The sequence below is a fragment of the Macaca mulatta genome, chromosome Y (assembly GCF_049350105.2).
Source record: "Macaca mulatta isolate MMU2019108-1 chromosome Y, T2T-MMU8v2.0, whole genome shotgun sequence".
Lineage (NCBI taxonomy): Eukaryota > Metazoa > Chordata > Mammalia > Primates > Cercopithecidae > Macaca > Macaca mulatta.
The window spans coordinates 3,462,257-3,479,539 of NC_133427.1; the positions used below are offsets into that span (position 1 = coordinate 3,462,257).

The window sequence follows — 17,283 nt, forward strand, 5'->3', positions numbered from 1 at the left end:
ACTCCCAATGCAATCTCTCCCCCCTCTCCCCTTCCCGTGATAGGCCCCGGTGTGTGATGTTCCCCTTCCCGAGTCCAGGTGATCTCATTGTTCAGTTCCCACCTATGAGTGAGAACATGCGGTGTTTGGTTTTCTGTTCTTGCGATAGTTTGCTGAAACTTAATTGGTCACTGTTTGAAACGCTCCAGCGACAACCCGATAAAGAATTGTGCAGTGAGACCATCCTGGCTAACCCGGTGAAACCCCGTCTCTCCTAAAAAAATACAAAAAACTAGCCGGGCGAGGTGGCGGGCGCCGGTAGTCCCAGCTACTCTGGAGGCTGAGGCAGGAGAATGGCGTGAACCTGGGAGGCAGAGCTTGCAGTGAGCTGAGATCCGGCCACTGCACTCCAGCCCAGACGACAAAGCGAGACTCCGTCTCAAAAAAAAAAAAAAAAAAAAAAAAAAAAAAAAAAAAAAAAAAAAGAATTGTGCAGTGAACAGGCGTCTGCACAAGTCTTTATCGGGTTGTCGCTGGAGCGTTTCAAACAGTGACCAATTAAATTTCACGCGCTACATTTGTTCGGGAGATCTCTCAAATCTGTCTCTCCTGAGTTATTTAATGAAATGTTTATTTGGAAAGAATTCTTGATCCACAGGAAGCTGCAAAGAAACGCACCGGGTCGCGCCCACCCTTCCTCTCCCCTTCCAATTAGAAATCTGGAATCACCAGGCCTATACCGACACCAGGCCGCTGACCTTGTCCCCCAGACCCAGCAGCCCCTCTCGGGTATCCGCGCGCAGCTCGCGTCTTGAGTAGCCAGATTAATCCGAGTCCCACTCCTCACCAAACGCCAATTGCAGGTTTTATTTGTGAACTTCACTTTTGCTGAGCAATGCGCTCCCAGTCCCCGGGCCCTCCAGCCTCCCCCCTTTCGCCTCCCGCCTCCCCATCTTCTGGGCTTGGGTGCAGCGACGCGGATGACCGGCCAGTGCGTCCCCAGGGAGAAGTCAGCCTGGGTCCCACCCCAGGGTCACCCCGGGCGCGGAGGGGGCGTGGGCACCTCCCCAGAGCCGCCCCTGCCCTAGACGGCTGGAGTCGCCCGCACGCCCACGTCTCCGGCTACTGAGATGGGTAGCGGCGGCTGCGGAGCCTGCGCGAAGGTGACGCCCCTAGCCCCGCGGCTCGGTGGGGGCGGGGAGAGGCGTGACCACGCCCAGGCTGCTTCTGCCCGCCCCATCAGCGCGTACGCGGCTACCTAGGTGGAGCAGGCGGCTGGCGCGAGACCAGGAATACTCAGGACCCCCTGGCTCGCGCACCCAGAGCCAGGGCCGCGGCCCCCGCCTTTCCCGCAGCCTTCTGGCATTCGGTGCCGGCCCCGCGAGGCCAGCGGCTGCTCGCTCCGGGGTCGTTGCTGTTTGTGCAGTGAGCGCCGCCCCACCATTGTCCCGGTCGCTCTGTCAACAGCGCCGGGCCGCGCACCAGGAGGCTAGGGCGCGCATGGGGAGCCTGCGTTGATGCTGTCGCCGCGCGGCCCTCCTAGGCTGCGTCCCGGGAAGCCCGGCTACCCGAGCACTCCGGCCTGGCTCGGCGTCCCGGACCTGAGTGCGTTCCCATGGAGGCGCGCGGGCTAGGCCAGGAGGCCGCAGCGGCGAACATCGCCCGAGAGGTGGCGGAGGAGACCCCCGACTGGGTGCCCGCGCTCTGCCCTAGCTCCGAGGCGCGGTCGCTGGAGCCGCCTGCCTACCGCCTGCAGGACTTCGACACGCTGGTCACCGTGGGTGAGCGAGTGCGCGCGGAGACTTGGCCCATAAGGGCGCGCGGCGCGGCCGGGACGCTATAGTCAGACAAAGGGCCCCGGGTGCTGGCCTCCTGGGTAGGGCCCTACCCCGCCGCTCTGGCTCAGGGTCCCCTCGCGGGGTTGCCCCTGCCACTGGGTCTCCTAGAGGGCCACTCAGAGAACTGGAGCGTACCCACACCCCCAGCCCCGGCGAGTCCCCCAGACCGGCCCGGCCGGGTGCGTTCCCTGGAACACCGACGGCTCCTGTCTGAGACCACCCTGCATCCACCGCACACACAGCAGTCTGGGGCTGGGTGGTCCGACGTCACCAAACTTCCTGTGGGTCCCCTCGCCTCGGCAACCTCGTGCGCCTCCCATACGGCGGCTCCAGGGTCTCGGGCGCGAGTTCTGAAGGCCCCTGCGGGTCTCCTCCAGGCCAGCCTCCCTGTTTGCCTAGTGGCAGGGTCCTCGGCGGGGAGTGTACAGGTTTCTCCACGGGCTGCGGGAGCAACTGGGCTCCAGGGAACAGGTATTCCGTGGCTTTGTGGGGATGGGGACGGCGGAGTTGGGAAAGGATCCTAACATGTCCTGACACTGCCTGTGCTTTTCGTCTTGTTCGTCTGAAGTGGATAATTATTGTATTGGGCGCTTTCTTCGTTTCCTTTGTCCTCTGTCTTTGAACTTAACCCCGAATGGGCAGCTTGACAGAGATTTCGAGTTCTCGGTGCGCTTGGATCCGGACACGCGCTGGTTTATGGGACAGCCCTGAGTGGGTCAGAATATCCCAACCGAACATGGGAGCTGAGTTTAAACAGTTGTCACCAGCCCGCCTGTGCCTCTTAGGGACTCTGTGTGGCTAAGTGGGGTGTTGGTTGTCAAGAAAATAAACGGGAGAACAGAGGGGGTGTCCTGGGTGTGTTGATGAGGCGGGGGCTCTCAGGCCCTCTAACTCCTGTTTGTCCTCACATTTTGGAAAGGAGGAAGCTGGGCTGGGAATCCCAAGGGCTCAAGGTCATACTTTATGGCATAGGAAGACCCGCGGGCATAGCCAGTGGGCCTTCAGAACCGCTGAGGAAGAGGGGACTTAGCTTCCTTCAGTGAGTTCTTTGCCACTTAGACCTTGAAGGAAGGGCCCACGAATAAAGCCTGAGTTTGGAAAGACAGTGTGGGACGAGGCTCTCTCTCTCGCTCCCTCCCTCCTCCTATCTCATTCTCTATCTCTTTCTCTGTTTTTCTTCTCTCTCCCTTTCTGTGACCCTGTTCGTGTATTTGCATTTCTCCTCCTCTGTCTATGCCTCTCTCCCTGTCCCCTTACTGTCTTGGTCTCTCTGCTCTGTTTCTGACTCCCTCCCTTCTCTCTTTCTGCTTTCCCTCTTCTCCTGGTCCTCCCCCCCGAAGGCTGTCGTGATCTAATCTTAATGCTGTGTGTGTTTTGCGGGGAGGAAGGGTGGGGCAGGAACCCTGACTGCTTCAGCTGCCACAATCGGTGGAAATACAACTCGACAATGGAAAATTGATGAGATCCAGCCTTTCCTTGGCACTCAGCACCAGAGTTTGTCATTCTTTGGGGCACCCACATGGGTCTCTTGGGAAGGAAGGGTGGAGCTGGAGCTGGAGGCCGGGGCAGAGAGCAGGAAGCGGGCCCCAGGGCGGCAGAGGTGAGGAGCTCTGGTGTGACAGGGGGCCACTCAGTTTGACATCAAGTTAGCTTAGGGTGCCCAGCGGGTAACCTCATTTTAAAAAATAGAGTGTCATTTCCTCTGGGGACCAAGCTGGCTGGGTGGGGAGGTCAGCTGTTTTTTTTTCAGTCCAGTCAGTGCTCTCTTAATGAGGATGATGCTCTTTTCTCAAGTATAACTTCCCGTGGGCTCCAAGGGTGTGACAGGAGAGGTAGGTATCCCATATTCATTGGACAGCAGGGGACCAGGACCCAGGCGGTGTGTGTGTGTGTGTGTGTGTGTGTGTGTGTGTGTGTGTGTGTGTGTCTGGAACACTCTCTCATGACAGCTTCACAGCTACCAAAGCTGTGACATTAACTGCAGCATTTTATCCGAGCCCTTTTCTTTATTGTTGATTAAAGAGCAGTCTAAGTGTGATTCACCTAAAAGAATTAGAATAAATTCTAAAATATACTAAGCGTTGTAGAGCCTTCACGATTGTATCTCTGAGCCACAATCTACAGCAGCTTTGGACTCTTTTCCAAGGCTTGATGAAGAGTGAGGAACGAGCTCGAGTCTCAGTCTGGAGTTGACACCCAGTCTGGCTGGGTGTGACCTCTCTTCATCCTAGGCTGTCCCTGCAGGAACATAAGTTTGCTTTTCAGTGCTCTTTTCCACTCATTCCTAATTCTCTCAGGCCCCAAACAAGCACCCCCAGGAGTACTGAACTTTTTGGGGGGTGGGCGGAGGGGATCTATATGCAGATTGCCAGTTGAACAATCCTATTTTCTATGACTTAAAGCCAATCACAGGCTGGGTGTGGTGGCTCTTGCCTGTAGTCCCAGCACTTTGGGAGGCCGAGGCAGGCAGATCTCTTGCACTCAGGAGTTCCAGACCAGCCAGGCCAACATGGCAAAACCCTGTCTCTACTGAGAAAATATAAAAATCAGCCGGGCGTGGTGGGAGGTGCCTGTAATCCCTGCTTCACAGGAGGCTGAGGCAAAGGAATTGCTTGCACCCAAAAGGCAGAGGTTGCAGTGAGCCAAGATCACACCGCTGCACTCCAGCCTGGGTGGCGGAGGGAAAAAGAAAAGAAAGTGTCAGTGTCCTAGATTGACCAGTTTCCTCCAGTTCAGGCAGTTAGGAAAAAGAGTGCAGTTTGCACTTGTGAAAAATCTGATAATGGATTTTTTTTTCTTCTTTGTGCATAAAGGGATTCTGTAGTACGTCTTGTTTAAAGGCTGATTTAATAGTTTTAGGAACTTTGTATCAGAACAGCCATACTACTCCTTAGAGAAAAAAATGGGTTTCAATCTGGTTCTTCACATTTCTGTTCATATAACCAAGCTGTGCTTATTTCTATGAGGGAAAACAATTGTGCTTTAAAAAAGGAAAATCTGGACCGGGTACAGTGGTACGTGCCTGTAGTCCCCGCTATTTGGGAGGTTGTGGTGGGAGGATGGCTTGAGGCCATGAGTTCCAGACTAGCCTAGGCAATACAGAGCGACCCTCATCTCTTAAAAAAAATAGTAATAATAGCTAGTTGGGCATGTTGGTGCGTACCTGTACTCTTAGTCACCTGGGAAGTTGAGGCAAGAGGATCACTTGAGCCCAGGAGGTCAAGGCTGCAGTCAACCATAGTCATGTTACTCTACTTCATCCTGGGTGATAGAGTGAGATCCTCTGTCTAAAAAATGAAACAAAATCAAATAAATATATGTTATGGAAGTGAAAAACTTACACTACATAGAGAGGATGACTCTCTGTGCAGCAGTCTACCAGCCTTATTTTATCAATCTTCCCACTTAAAATGATTACTTGAGAATTACTTTCTCTATATATCAGATAAAAAATACTTAGGTGTGGATGGGCATGATGGCTCATGCCTGTAATCCCAGCACTTTGGGAGGCTGAGGCAGATGGATCATGAGGTCAGGAGATTAAGACCATCCCAACCAGGGAGTCTGAGGTTACAATGAGCCGAAATCACACCACCACATTTCAGCTTGGGTGACAGAGCAAGACTCCATCTCAACAACAACAACAACAACAACAACAACAACAACAACAACAACAAAACTCAAAAAGCTTAGGTTTTTTCCCGAAAGTGTTTTTATTGAATCATTTGGCATCTACGACCCAGTGCTTGTTTCTGTGGGCACCCCGAGTGTTAACCTGTCAGGAAGGAGGTAATTCAGCAGGTAAACCGGTGGCCAGGCTTTGGGTCCACATTTCGTTTTCCTTTGCTCAACCTAGTTCGCATTTGCTTATTTAAAAAAAAGGGAAGTAATAACAGAACCTATCCTACATGGTTACTGTGAGGAAGACTTCAAAGTTCCTAGACCAATATTAAAAATGTGTGTATTTTGAAATACAGACTTCATAGGAGATTTCAAAAACAGTACCTGGAGTCTCACGGACCTTTCAGCCAGCTTCGCCATAGTGACGTCTTCATATCTGTCGGACAATATCAGAACCATGTCATCGATGTTGGTATATCCCTATTAAAGAGAACACATACCTCATTCAACTTTTTTTTTTTTTTTTTTTTTGAGACAGGATCTCACTCTGTTGGCCAGTCTGGAGGACAGTGGTGTGATCTCAGCTCACTCCAGCCTTGAATTCCTGGGCTCAAGTGATCCTCTCAACTCAGCCTCCCGAGTAGCTGGAACTAAAGGCATGCACCATACCCGGCTAATTTTTGTATGTTTTGTAGAGGCAGAGTCTTGTTATGTTGCCAAGTCTTGATCTCCTGGTGTCTCAAGCAATCTTCCCACTTCAGCCTCCCAAAGTACTGGGATTGTATACAAGCATGAGCCATCGTGCCCGGCTTGTTCAGCCTTTGTTAGTTTTCAGAAGGTGCCCATTTGTGTTTGCAAGTGTGTGTATAGAGTTCTGTGCAGTTTTACCCAGTGTGTGGATTTGGGCAGCTACCACCCTCCAAACCATGGTGCAGAATGAATTCCCTCACCACAGACTACTTGGTCTTCCTCAACACATTTTTTTTTTTTTAACTTTCACGTGGTATACTATCTGAAAATACTGTATATTTTTAAGAGCTAGTAGATCTTCATAATTAATGATACATGGTTCTGAAATCTGAAGTGTTTAATACTGGTAGTTTTTAATCCCGTCCTTGGTTTTTAGAAATAAAGCTTGGAGCTGTAAGGAAAACGAGCCCTTAGACAAAGGATTTCTCAGCAAAACAAATTTACTGCTGCACATGAGGGTGCCCTCCCATATGGCTGGTTGCCCCAAGAGCACCCCGAACAAAGGAGAGTAGAAGTTTTTATTCGTAAGGCAATTCCTGTCCCTATGTCCTTTCCCCGTTGGCTGGGGTCAGACTGCACAATCTAAACTAGACCCGATTGGCTTAACATTTAAACTTTCTTTAATGATAAGGTGGGCACATGATGGGAGAGAGGGGAGAGGAGGAAGCGGTCGTCTGTGGTGAACTAGAGAGCCAGTCTTTTCCCAAATAAGGGAAGGAATGTGAGCTGGTGCTGATAATGCCACTGGTACTGTGGGCATGCCTGGTCATGTAGTAAAGTCAGAAAGAAGAAAAGGAGAAGAAAGAGATGCAGGGGTGGATACTGGGAATTAAAGAATAAAAGGTTCTCCTAAACTGGGCAGAATTTTCCTTTCCTCTCCTCGTTGCTGGGGTCTTATTAATACCATAAGATAGTTCATTCAGGCTGTTGTACAAAACACCACCGACTGAGTGGCTTTTTTGTTTTTTTTTTGAGACAGAGTCTCACTCTGTTGCCCAGGCTAGAGTGTGGCGGTGCAATCTAGGCTCATTGCAAGCTCCGCCTCCTGGGTTCATGCCATTCTTCTGCCTCAGCCTCCTGACTAGCAAACCACAGACATTTATTCCCAGTTCGGGAGGCTGGAGGTCCAAGATCAAGACATGGCAGATTGGGTGTCTGGTGGGGACCTGCTTCCTTGTTCATAGATGGTGCCTTTTTGCTGTGTCCTTACATGGTGGAAGGGGTGAGGGAGCTCTCTGGGGTCCCTTTATAAGGGCACTGATCCCATTCATGAGGCTCCATCCTCATGACCTTGTCACCTCCCTAGGGCCTCACCCCCTGACACCATTACCTTGCAGGTGAAGATTTCAACACAGGAATTTTAGGGGCACACAGACATTGAGTCCGTGGCATCTCCACCCTGTCTGTCACACCAGCATGCTGCCGGCACGAATGGCATCTGAACTGGTGAGATTTTACTGTGTGCATAAATTAGCAGCCTTGTGGGCAGTGTTGACATAGCAATTAGGAGTGTTGTTTGTGGCCTAACAATACACAGAAAGTGGAGCTCAGCCCTTTAATCTTGTTTATCTTGTGTGGTTGCCCTGTGTGAAACCGGCTCATGCATGTGGGAATGACAGTTTCCATTTAAGTGCATCACACAAATGCCAAGAGATGAGATAAAATATTACACATCAGAGAACATTTCCAAGGATAGAAGTCCTGCCGGTTTCTCCTCTTCATTGTTTATTTCATTTTATTTTTTAAATTTAATTTAGTTTTAAGTTAAAATGCATGTTACATTAAATTTAAGTTAAATTAAGATACATGTGCAGGACTTATTTTAAGAAAAGAGACGGGGTCTCACTGTGTTGCCCAGGCTCGTCTTGAACTCCTGGGCTCAAGCATTCCGCCTGCCTCCGCTGCTGGAACATAGATGCCAAGAGTGCCGGGACCTCTGTGTGTTGGAGTCACTTTCATCTCCCACATTCAGAGAACAGACCCGGCACTTAGTGCGTGCCCAAGACCATCCACTGCATGGATAGAGAGATCAACCCTCCTCATGTGCCAGGGGTTTCCCGAGGTGGGAAACCTTCAGTGCTAGCCAGGAAAGTCGCAGTCAGAGACAGGGACAAGCTGGTCACTCTGTGTGTGAATAAAGAAATGAATGGATGATGGCACTATTGACAGTTGTTCTTATGACACTCACTGATGCCAAGTACTGGACGGGTACACTATGTACATTAGTTTCTCTATGGGCAGAAGCTCCACCATGACAACATTAGCGTTATTTTCTTTTTTCTCTCTTTTTTTTTTTTGAGACAGAGTCTTGCTCTGTTGCCCAGGCTGGAGTGCACCGGTGCAATCTTGGCTCACTACAAGCTCTGCCTCCCAGGTTCACATTGTTCTCCTGCCTCAGCCTCCCAAGTAGCTAGGACTACAGGCGCCTGCCACCATGCCTGGCTAATTTTTTGTATTTTTAGTAGAGATGGGGTTTCACCATATTAACCAGAATGGTCTTGATCTCCTGACCTCGTGATCCACCTGCCTCGGACTCCCAAAGTGCTGGGATTACAGGCATGAGCCACCACCTCTTTTTTCTTTGTTTTAAAGACAGAGTCTCACTCTGTAGTGCAGTTTAGGGTATAGTCGTGCAGCCATAGCTCACTGCAGCCTCCACTTCCCTGGCTCAAGCAATCCTGCCACTTCAGCCTCCCAAGTAGCTGGAACTACAGACATGCACTGCCACACTCAGTTAGTTTATTTATTTATTTTTGTAGGGATGGGTGTTGCTATGTTGCCCATGCTGGTCTCGAACTCCTGGGCTCAAGTGATCCTCCCACCTCAGCCAACCAAGTAGCTGGGACTACAGTTCATGGGCACGCTGCAAAGAAGGGAGACGTTAAAGTGTTGAAAGCAGCAGACAGCCCCCTCCAGGAAGAGACATGGTTTGTGAAAATCAAACGAGGGCGAAGGCATGACAATCGCGAGCTCAGGAGATTGACGCTGCAGTGGGCTGAGATCATGCTACTGCACTCCAGCCTGGATGGCAGAGACCTTGTCTCAAAAAATAAAAATTCATGGGAGGCCAGTTGTGGAGGCTTGCGCCTGTAATCCCAGTATTTTAGGATGCTGAGGTGGCAGCATTGCTTAGCCCATGAGCTCATCTGTCTGGGCAATGTAGTAGGACCCCATCTCAATTTTTTTTTTTTTTTTTTTTTGAGAACCTGGAGAACGATTCTCCAGGTTCAAGTGATTCTCCTGCCTCTGCCTCCCAGGTAGCTGGGATTACAGGCTCCTGCCACCGTGCCTGGCTAATTTTTGTAGTTTTTAGTAGAGACATGGTTTCACCGTTTTGGCCAGGCTGGTCTTGAACTCCTGACCTTGTGATCCACCTACCTCAGCCTCCCAAACTGCTGGGATTATATGCATGAGCCACCACGTCTGGCCAAAAAAAATTTTTTTAAAGTAGCTGAGTGTGGTGGCATGCACTTGTATGTAGTCCCAACTACTAGGGAAGCTGAGACAGGAGGATTGCTTGAGCCCAGGAGGTAGAGACTGCAGTGACCCATGATGGTGCTTCTGTGCTCCAGCCTGGGCAACAGAGCAAGACCCTATGTCAAAAATAAAGAAAAGGAAGTATCAAGGCACATGATTACACAATGCCTGCTACACTTAGGGTCTCCAAAAAGTGAACCTTTTCTGTCCATCAGTTTCCTCTTCTCCCCAGTGTGAAACTGCATATGCCTTCCTGGTGGCCAGGTCTTGCAGAGCTTGGTGGCAGACTTTTTTTTTCCCTGAGATGGAGTTTAGCTCTGTCACCCAGGCTGGAGTGCAGTGGCAGTCTCGGCTCACTGCAACCTTGACTGCCCAGTTCAAGTGTTTCTTTTGCTTCAGTCTCCTGAGCAGCAGGGACTACAGGTGCCTGCCACCATGCCCAGGTAAGTTTTGTCCTTTTAGTAGAGACGGGGTTTCACCACTGAGATAATAAGTTGCAGGTTTCTTGGTCTGTTTTGGAGGTTGAAGCCACAGGAGTCCTTTTGAGAATGAATGCAGGGTGTAATTGTGTTAGTTTGCTCTGACTGTCATAACAAAATACCGCAGACTGAGTGGCTTATTTAATAGAAATTAATTTTCCCACAGTCCTGGTGACTAGAAGTCTGAGATCACGGTGTGGGCAGGGCTGGTTCCTTCTGATGCCTCTCTCCTAGATAGACGCTGTCTTCTTCCTGTGTCCTCACAGGGCCATCCCTCTCTGTGTCCTCATCTCCTCTTTTTTTATTTTTGTTTTTTTAGAGATAGGATGTTGCTCTGGCCCAGGCCAGAATTCAGTGGTGCTATCATAGCTTCCTGCGGTCTTGGCTTCCTGGGCCCACGCAACACTCCATACCTCAGCCTCTTGAGTAAGCTGGGACCACAAGTGTGCACTACCATGCTCAGCTTATATATACACATTTTTCCTAGAGATGGAGTCTCCTTATGTTTCCCAGACTGGTCTCAAATTCCAGCCTCAGTCAATCCTCCTGCCTCAGTCTCCCAAAGTGCTGTGGTTACGGTATGAACCACCACACCCAACCTCCTCTTCTTACCAGGATAGCAGTCCAATTGGATCAGGGCCCACCCTAATGACCTCATTTTACCTAAATTAACTCCTCAAGGGCCCCATTTCCAAATAGCCACATGCTAAAGTCTGGGGATTAGGGCATCAATATACGATTTTTCGGGGGACATAATTCAGATCATAGCCCCTATGCAAATTGTAATGCATCCAGGGATATGTTGGAAATTCTCCTGAAGCAATATTGTAGTGTCACCGCAATTAAAACTGACTTCTTAGAAGATTCCCCTTTTTGGTTGACTTCTGATATCTCTCTCATGTTCCTTCATACTGTCTTAGTCTTGCATGGTTGCTGGAATGAAGGACCATAAATATAGTAGCTTAAAATCACATACGATGAAGAGATACCTGCACTCTCAGGTTCACTGCAGCACAAGTCACAACAACCAAGATAGGGCAACAACCCATGTGCCCGTCAGCGTCTGTACACAATGGAGTACTATTCAGCCTGTAAAGAGAATAAAGTCCTCTCATTTGCAACAGTGTGGATGCAACTGGAGGTCATTATGCTCTGAGAAATAAGCCAGGCACAGAGAGATAAATACTGCACAGAGAGATAAATACCATTATCTCCTTTTTTTGGACAGGGTCTCACTCGGATGCCCAGGCTGGAGTGCAGTGACATGGTGTCACTGTAGCATCGATGTCCGAGGCCCAACGGATCCTCTCACCTCAGCCTCCTGAGTAGCTGGGACTACAGCATGTGTCACCACACCAGGCTATTGTTTTGATTTTTTTGTAGAGATAGAGTCTTGTCATGTTGCCCAGGCTGGTCTTGAACTCTTGACCTCAAGTGATCCTCCTAGTTTATCCTCCCAGAGTCCTGGGATGAGAGGCGTGAGCCACTGCACCCTGCCTGACCTATGCACTTTAGAATCCTAGAAGCAAATCTTGTATCCTATTGGAGGAGCAAGACAGAAACACAGGTGCAGGTGCTAGAGGGAGATTGTTTGCACAGAAACCTGGGCATGTGGATGAATTTGGTAATACCCACGTGTGTGTGGGTAAACTTGGCCAGCCCCTTTTTTTCCAAGGTTCCCTTGTGCAAGAAGAATGAAACCAGTGCAACCAGTACTTTGAAGAAACTCCTCCTTTCTGGAGCGTTTTCACGCTGTGTTTCTCACGTGGGCATGTTTTCCCAGTATCTCTGATTCTGTGCTGTGTTGGTTGAGACAGGATGATGGACATTTTGTTTCCCCATTAGGATCTTAAGTGAAAGTCCATTTGGCATTTACATTGATCTGAGTAGGAGAAAACATGATAAACAGCCATTAGAGGCCAGGCCGTGGGGGCTCATGCTTGTAATCCCAGCACTTTGGGATTACTGCATCTTGAGATCAGGAGTTCGAAACCAGCCTGGCAAACATGATGAAATCCTGTTTGTATCCAAAAATTAGCGGGGCGTGGTAGTGGGTGCCTGTCATCCCAGCTACTCAGAAGGCTGAGGCAAGAGAATCACTTGAACCCAAGAGACAGAGGTTGCAGTGAGTCTGTGCCACTGCACTCCAGCCTAGGTGATAGAGTGAGACTCCATCTCAAAAAAACAAAAAACCCAAAACACATTAGATGTATTTGAAGCCGCCCAGCAGTTCTCCCATGATGGTGGAATAGGCATCCAGGAGACTCACCCTACCCTGTCTGAACACCTTTAGCGAAGATGTAAATGACTTGCAGAGGAAGGAGGCGCAGGTTCGAGGATGGAAATTCCTTCCCCTCCAGCACTGGTGGCGTCCACCTCCACCTTCCTGTGGTCTAAGGAGACCGCACAGAGACTGTCAGTGTGGGAGGCGGTTGCCGGTTTGGTGAGTCTCCCTACGGAGGAATTTCCTGTGGGACGCCTCTGGGCAGTTCTTCCAGCCTTTCGTGTCTTCTGTCAGATGATATAGTGGCCAAGTCAAGGGATTATGATTTTGTTTGTTTTTTGTTTTTTAGAGACAAGGTGTTGCTCTGTCGCCCAGGCTGGAGTGCAATCAATCATAGCTCAGCTGCAGCCTCAAACTACAGGGCTCAAGTGATCCTCCTACCTCAGTCTCCCAAGTAGCTGGGACTGCGGGGACACACCACCATGCTCAGCTCATTCTCTCAGAAGGTGGAGAGAAGAGAAGAGAAGAGAAGAGGACAGAAAACTGTCCATATGACTAGTTTGGGTCTTTCCATCCTGCTTAATCCAGAACTGTCAAGGTTACATCCTAGTCATTTCTCTAATATGTTTGAAAAATAGGGCTGGGCACAGTGGCTCATACTTGTAGTCCCAGGACTTTCGAAGGCCAGGGTGAAAGGATCACTCGAGTCCAGGTGTTTGAGACCAGCCTGGGCAGCATAAGAAGACCCTATTTCTACAAATGGAGAAAAAAAATTAGGCAGGGGGACGCATGCCTGTGTTGCCAGCTATTTGAGGGGCTGAGATGGGAGGATTGCTTGAGCTCAGGAGGTAGATGCTTCAGTGAGCTGTGATTGTGCTACGACACTCTAGCTTGTGTGATGGAGTGAGACCCTGCCTCAATTAAAAAAAAAAAAAGAAAAATAGACCTTCCTTCTGTACAGTGTCTTCCCTGCAGGCCTCCATGCCCTTGTACCTGTTTAAAAATACTTAGCATTTTTCACCAGGACATAGAAAAAGGAAGTTGTCTCACATGGTGTCCCGTCCCGCGGGATCGTCAACGTAGACCCTAGAAGAGGGAGTGGCAACTCGGGCGGACAAGAGACACGAGAAATGGAGACAAGACAGTATCCTGATCAAGTCTGGTTTATTGGTGGCAGCGTAATGCCTTATATAGACCAGCAGGGGCGGAGGTTGGGCCAGGGCGATGACGTGGCCCTGCGGTGGGCGTGGCCAGGTAGGTTTCGGTTTCTTCGATGGGACGTCATGTTGCGCCTGCGCCGTCCGTTGGTAATTTTCCGTGGTGCGGAATGGCGCCTGCGCTGTAAGTTGATCATCTTCCCGGGTGCAGGAAGATGGGTGGTGAAGAACCCAGAAGAGTGCCATTTTGTACTGGCGTATGAGACAGCAGAACAGGGAAGAAAGTAAATCTAGGAAGGAGGCATAGAGTAGAAACTTATAGAGCTCAGGCATCAGTTGTCAATTATTATCGCTATGGCCGGGCCACGCGGCTCCGGACAGGTCCCCCTTTTTTATTATTTCATGATGAGAGATAGCCCCTCGGGAACTGCACCTGTCTTAGGTTGGGTCAACTCATCCCCACCTTTTAAGCCCGTCATGGGATTAGGCAGCGGCAGGGGTGGCCCTCCTGTCTTAGGCTCAATTGGGGGTGGTGTTCTCTTACCCGTCATTGACTGTCCAGTTCAGCTCACAGGGGAGGTGGTCTTATAAGGACAGATAAGACTCACCATGTTCAGACATCTCAAGGCGATGATAATGGACCTGTATAGGCTTGGCCTGGAAGGCCTCAATTTGTTGTCTGACGAATGCCATAAGCTTATTAAAGATTATAGGCCCAAGAGTGAGAAAGAGTAGAAGGGTAAGTAAAGGGCCCAAAAATGGTAGGAGATAAGGGAGAAGTCCGTGGAGTCCAGTCCAAAGCGGATTGGCGGCCAGGTCTTTTCTGCATGTTTCTAGCTCTTCTTGTAAGGTCTTTATCTTATCTCTGACGATTCCGGATTTGTTGGCATAAAAACAGCATCTTTCCTGTAAAGCCAAACAGATCCCTCCCTGTTCTGCCATTAACAAATCTAGACCTCTTCTATTCTGGAGAACTACTTCAGCTAACGAGTCTACTTGGTCTTGTAAATCTTGTATAGTACTGGATAAGGTTTGTACATCTGAGATTAATTGATTGGATAATTTAGTATATTGGGTTAGTGAGACTCCTAGGCCTGTGGCTCCTGTAGTAAAAGCAGTGGTGATTCCTAGTCCAACCAACAAGGGAATAAATTGTATGGCTCGTTTCGGTCTATAAATAAAATGTTCAATAGCGGGGATGGGGATAGGTTCATCTCCAGGGATGATATCAATGTCGGGGAGAAGAGTGGCCAGAACACAAAGCCCTGTCCAATTTGTAGGTAGATACGTATATGCCATGTTGTTTCCACAAACGAAAACCGAGCCATTTATAGCACACAAAGGGTTGGTGGCATTGATTATGGAAGTACAGTTGCCAAACACAACATAGCCTAAATCAGTTTCTTTAGTGTTATTTTATGATGGTGAAAAGAGGCAAGTGGAATTAGAAAATATCATCGGTTGAACTAAGTGGGGGGCGGGTAATAGGACAGGAATTATTTACTAAGGATTCATTTGAGTAATTGACATAGGGCAATGAAAGGTTAGGTATGGCTAGAGGAATAGGGGGGCCCATTTTAAGATAAAGCCAACAATCGTGGGCAAGGCTTGTATTGGACGTTTGGAGTAAGTTGTAAGTAGCATTAAGGATATCAAAAGTTTGCGCATTGATCATAAGGTTATCTCTAACCTTAGGCAGGGCCAAAGGGTGATATTGAATTTCAGGATATAGGGCTTTATGAATTTCTTCTAGTTTTTTCTGAACAGTTTTAATTCTTGTGGTGTCTAATGGACCTCCCGCATCAGAGCCCGTGGTAGTGCTCCAGCAAACAGGCTGTCCTTTTTGGCCGTTACAAGGAGATTGTACAAGTTTAGTGGTGGATCCTAATACTTGTACATCACTGGTACCTCCAGTTTGTGTTTTTAATAATGTAGCCGTATAGTATGTTTTATTGCCTGATTTGCATTGTTGATATGAGGTGTAGCAAGAACTGTGTACAGAGGACTGGAAAGAACTACAGGGGCATTCTTGGAGCGGCCGGCTAGGGGAGGTATCTCTTGGGGTTGACTTACATTTCCATTGTTGGTTTGGCATTAAATAAGCTGTCTTGCCTGAGCAGGTCACTTGGGAAATCCTGTCTGACGGAGGTTCAGATGCTTGTCCCCCGCTGCAGTCACAAGGCTGGCCGTGTTGCTTTTGTGTTAGTTCTATTGCTCTACGAGGGTCATCAAAACCTGCATAGACTGTCACTATGTTCTATAAAAAGATTATTTTCCAAAGGAATCTCATGTTGGGCTTCATTTTCTGAAAAACAAAAGGGAAGAAACTTCTCAGGGAGGATTGTTTTCCCTGGACTGACAATGGTTATGGTTTATTTGTCTTACCAATCTTTCAGGCAGCCATCTGGCTGCATCATTTTTTTGTGAGAAAATACATACTGAGCCTCTTCCCCAAATTAAAACTGGGTCAGGGCCATGCCATGAATTATCGAGTGGATCTTTCCATTTTACCATTGCAAACTGTTTTTGAGATTCAGGATGCCAGAACGGTCGGCAGCAGATTTTCCGTGACTGTCCAAATTTAAAAAATTAAGGATAAAGAGGGCATGATTAAGTATGTTTCTGGGGGTACCCTTCACAGGGTACCAGCTCCCCCCTTTCATTTTTTCAATAGTAGTTTTTAATGACAGATGGGCCCTTTCAACTATTCCTTGTCCTTGGGGATTGTAGGGAATGCCTGTGATATGTTTAATTTGTAGGGTGTTGCAGAATTGTAGGAAAGTTTTGGCTATGTAACCAGGGCTGTTGTCTGTCTTAATTTGTTTGGGTATACCTAAGATGGAAAAGCAATGTAATAAGTGAGCTATGACATGTTTGGTGGTTTCTCCTGTCTGGAGAGTTGCAATAATGAACCCACTATAGGTGTCTGTGCATACATGAATATATTTTAGTCGGCCAAATTCTGAGTGATGTGTAACGTCCATTTGCCAAATTTCGTTGGGGATGAGTCCTCGAGGGTTAACTCCTAGATGAGGAACGGGTAAATAAGTTATGCAGTTGGCACATTGTTTAACTATTTTTCGGGCTTGTTCTCTAGTAATTTTAAACATAAGTCTTAAGATCTGGGCGTTTAAATGATGTAGGGCATGTGCTTTTTGTGCTTGTTGTAAATTGTCTGTAGTGACTGTGGCTGTGGTTTTTGTTGCCATGTCAGCTGTTGAATTACCTTGTACTAAAGGTCCCGGTAATCCTGAATGTGCTCTAATATGTCCAAGGAAAAAGGGAGTAGTCCTTTTTTGAATAAGTTGTTGACATTGTAGAAATAGGTTAGCTGTGTCTGAAATATGTTTAATTTGCGGCACGGTCTCTAAGAGGGGTATTGAATGAGCCAGGTAGGCGCTGTCTGTGTAAATATTAAGTGGCTGACAAGGGAAAGCTGATAATGCTGCAATTATGGCTTGTAATTCGACTAGCTGAGCTGATGTATAAGTGGTTTGGAATTTGACAATTGTATTATTTTAGGTGTAAGCAGTGAGTCCTGTGGAAGATCCATCAGTGAAAATTAGTAATGCGTCATTGAGAGGTTCTTTACTGGTAATATGAGGAAATACAAACGCATGAAGTTTGCAAAATTGAATGAGTTTGTTAGGTGGGTAATGGATGTCAATTGTGCCAGTGTAAGAAGCGCAAGCAATTGGCGAGGCTTCTGTATTTTGTAACAGCCAATGGATGTGTGATTGAGTGTAGGGCTGTATAAT

At 48.4% G+C, this 17,283-nt stretch overlaps 1 protein-coding gene across 2 annotated transcripts in view; it reads left to right on the forward strand.

Annotated features, from left to right (window-relative positions):
• The first annotated feature begins 1,105 nt into the window (after positions 1-1,105).
• The window catches only part of LOC106992273 (cAMP-dependent protein kinase catalytic subunit PRKX), a 107,392-nt gene continuing 91,214 nt past the window's right edge, over positions 1,106-17,283 (forward strand). Inside the window, exon 1 of one of the 2 annotated variants that reach the window (XM_015128613.3) lies at positions 1,106-1,760. In XM_015128613.3, the coding sequence (XP_014984099.1) occupies positions 1,595-1,760 (166 nt within the window). In that variant the 5' untranslated portion in view covers positions 1,106-1,594. The remainder of the gene's footprint in view (positions 1,761-17,283) is intronic. The other variant, XM_015128612.3, reaches the window with a different exon arrangement.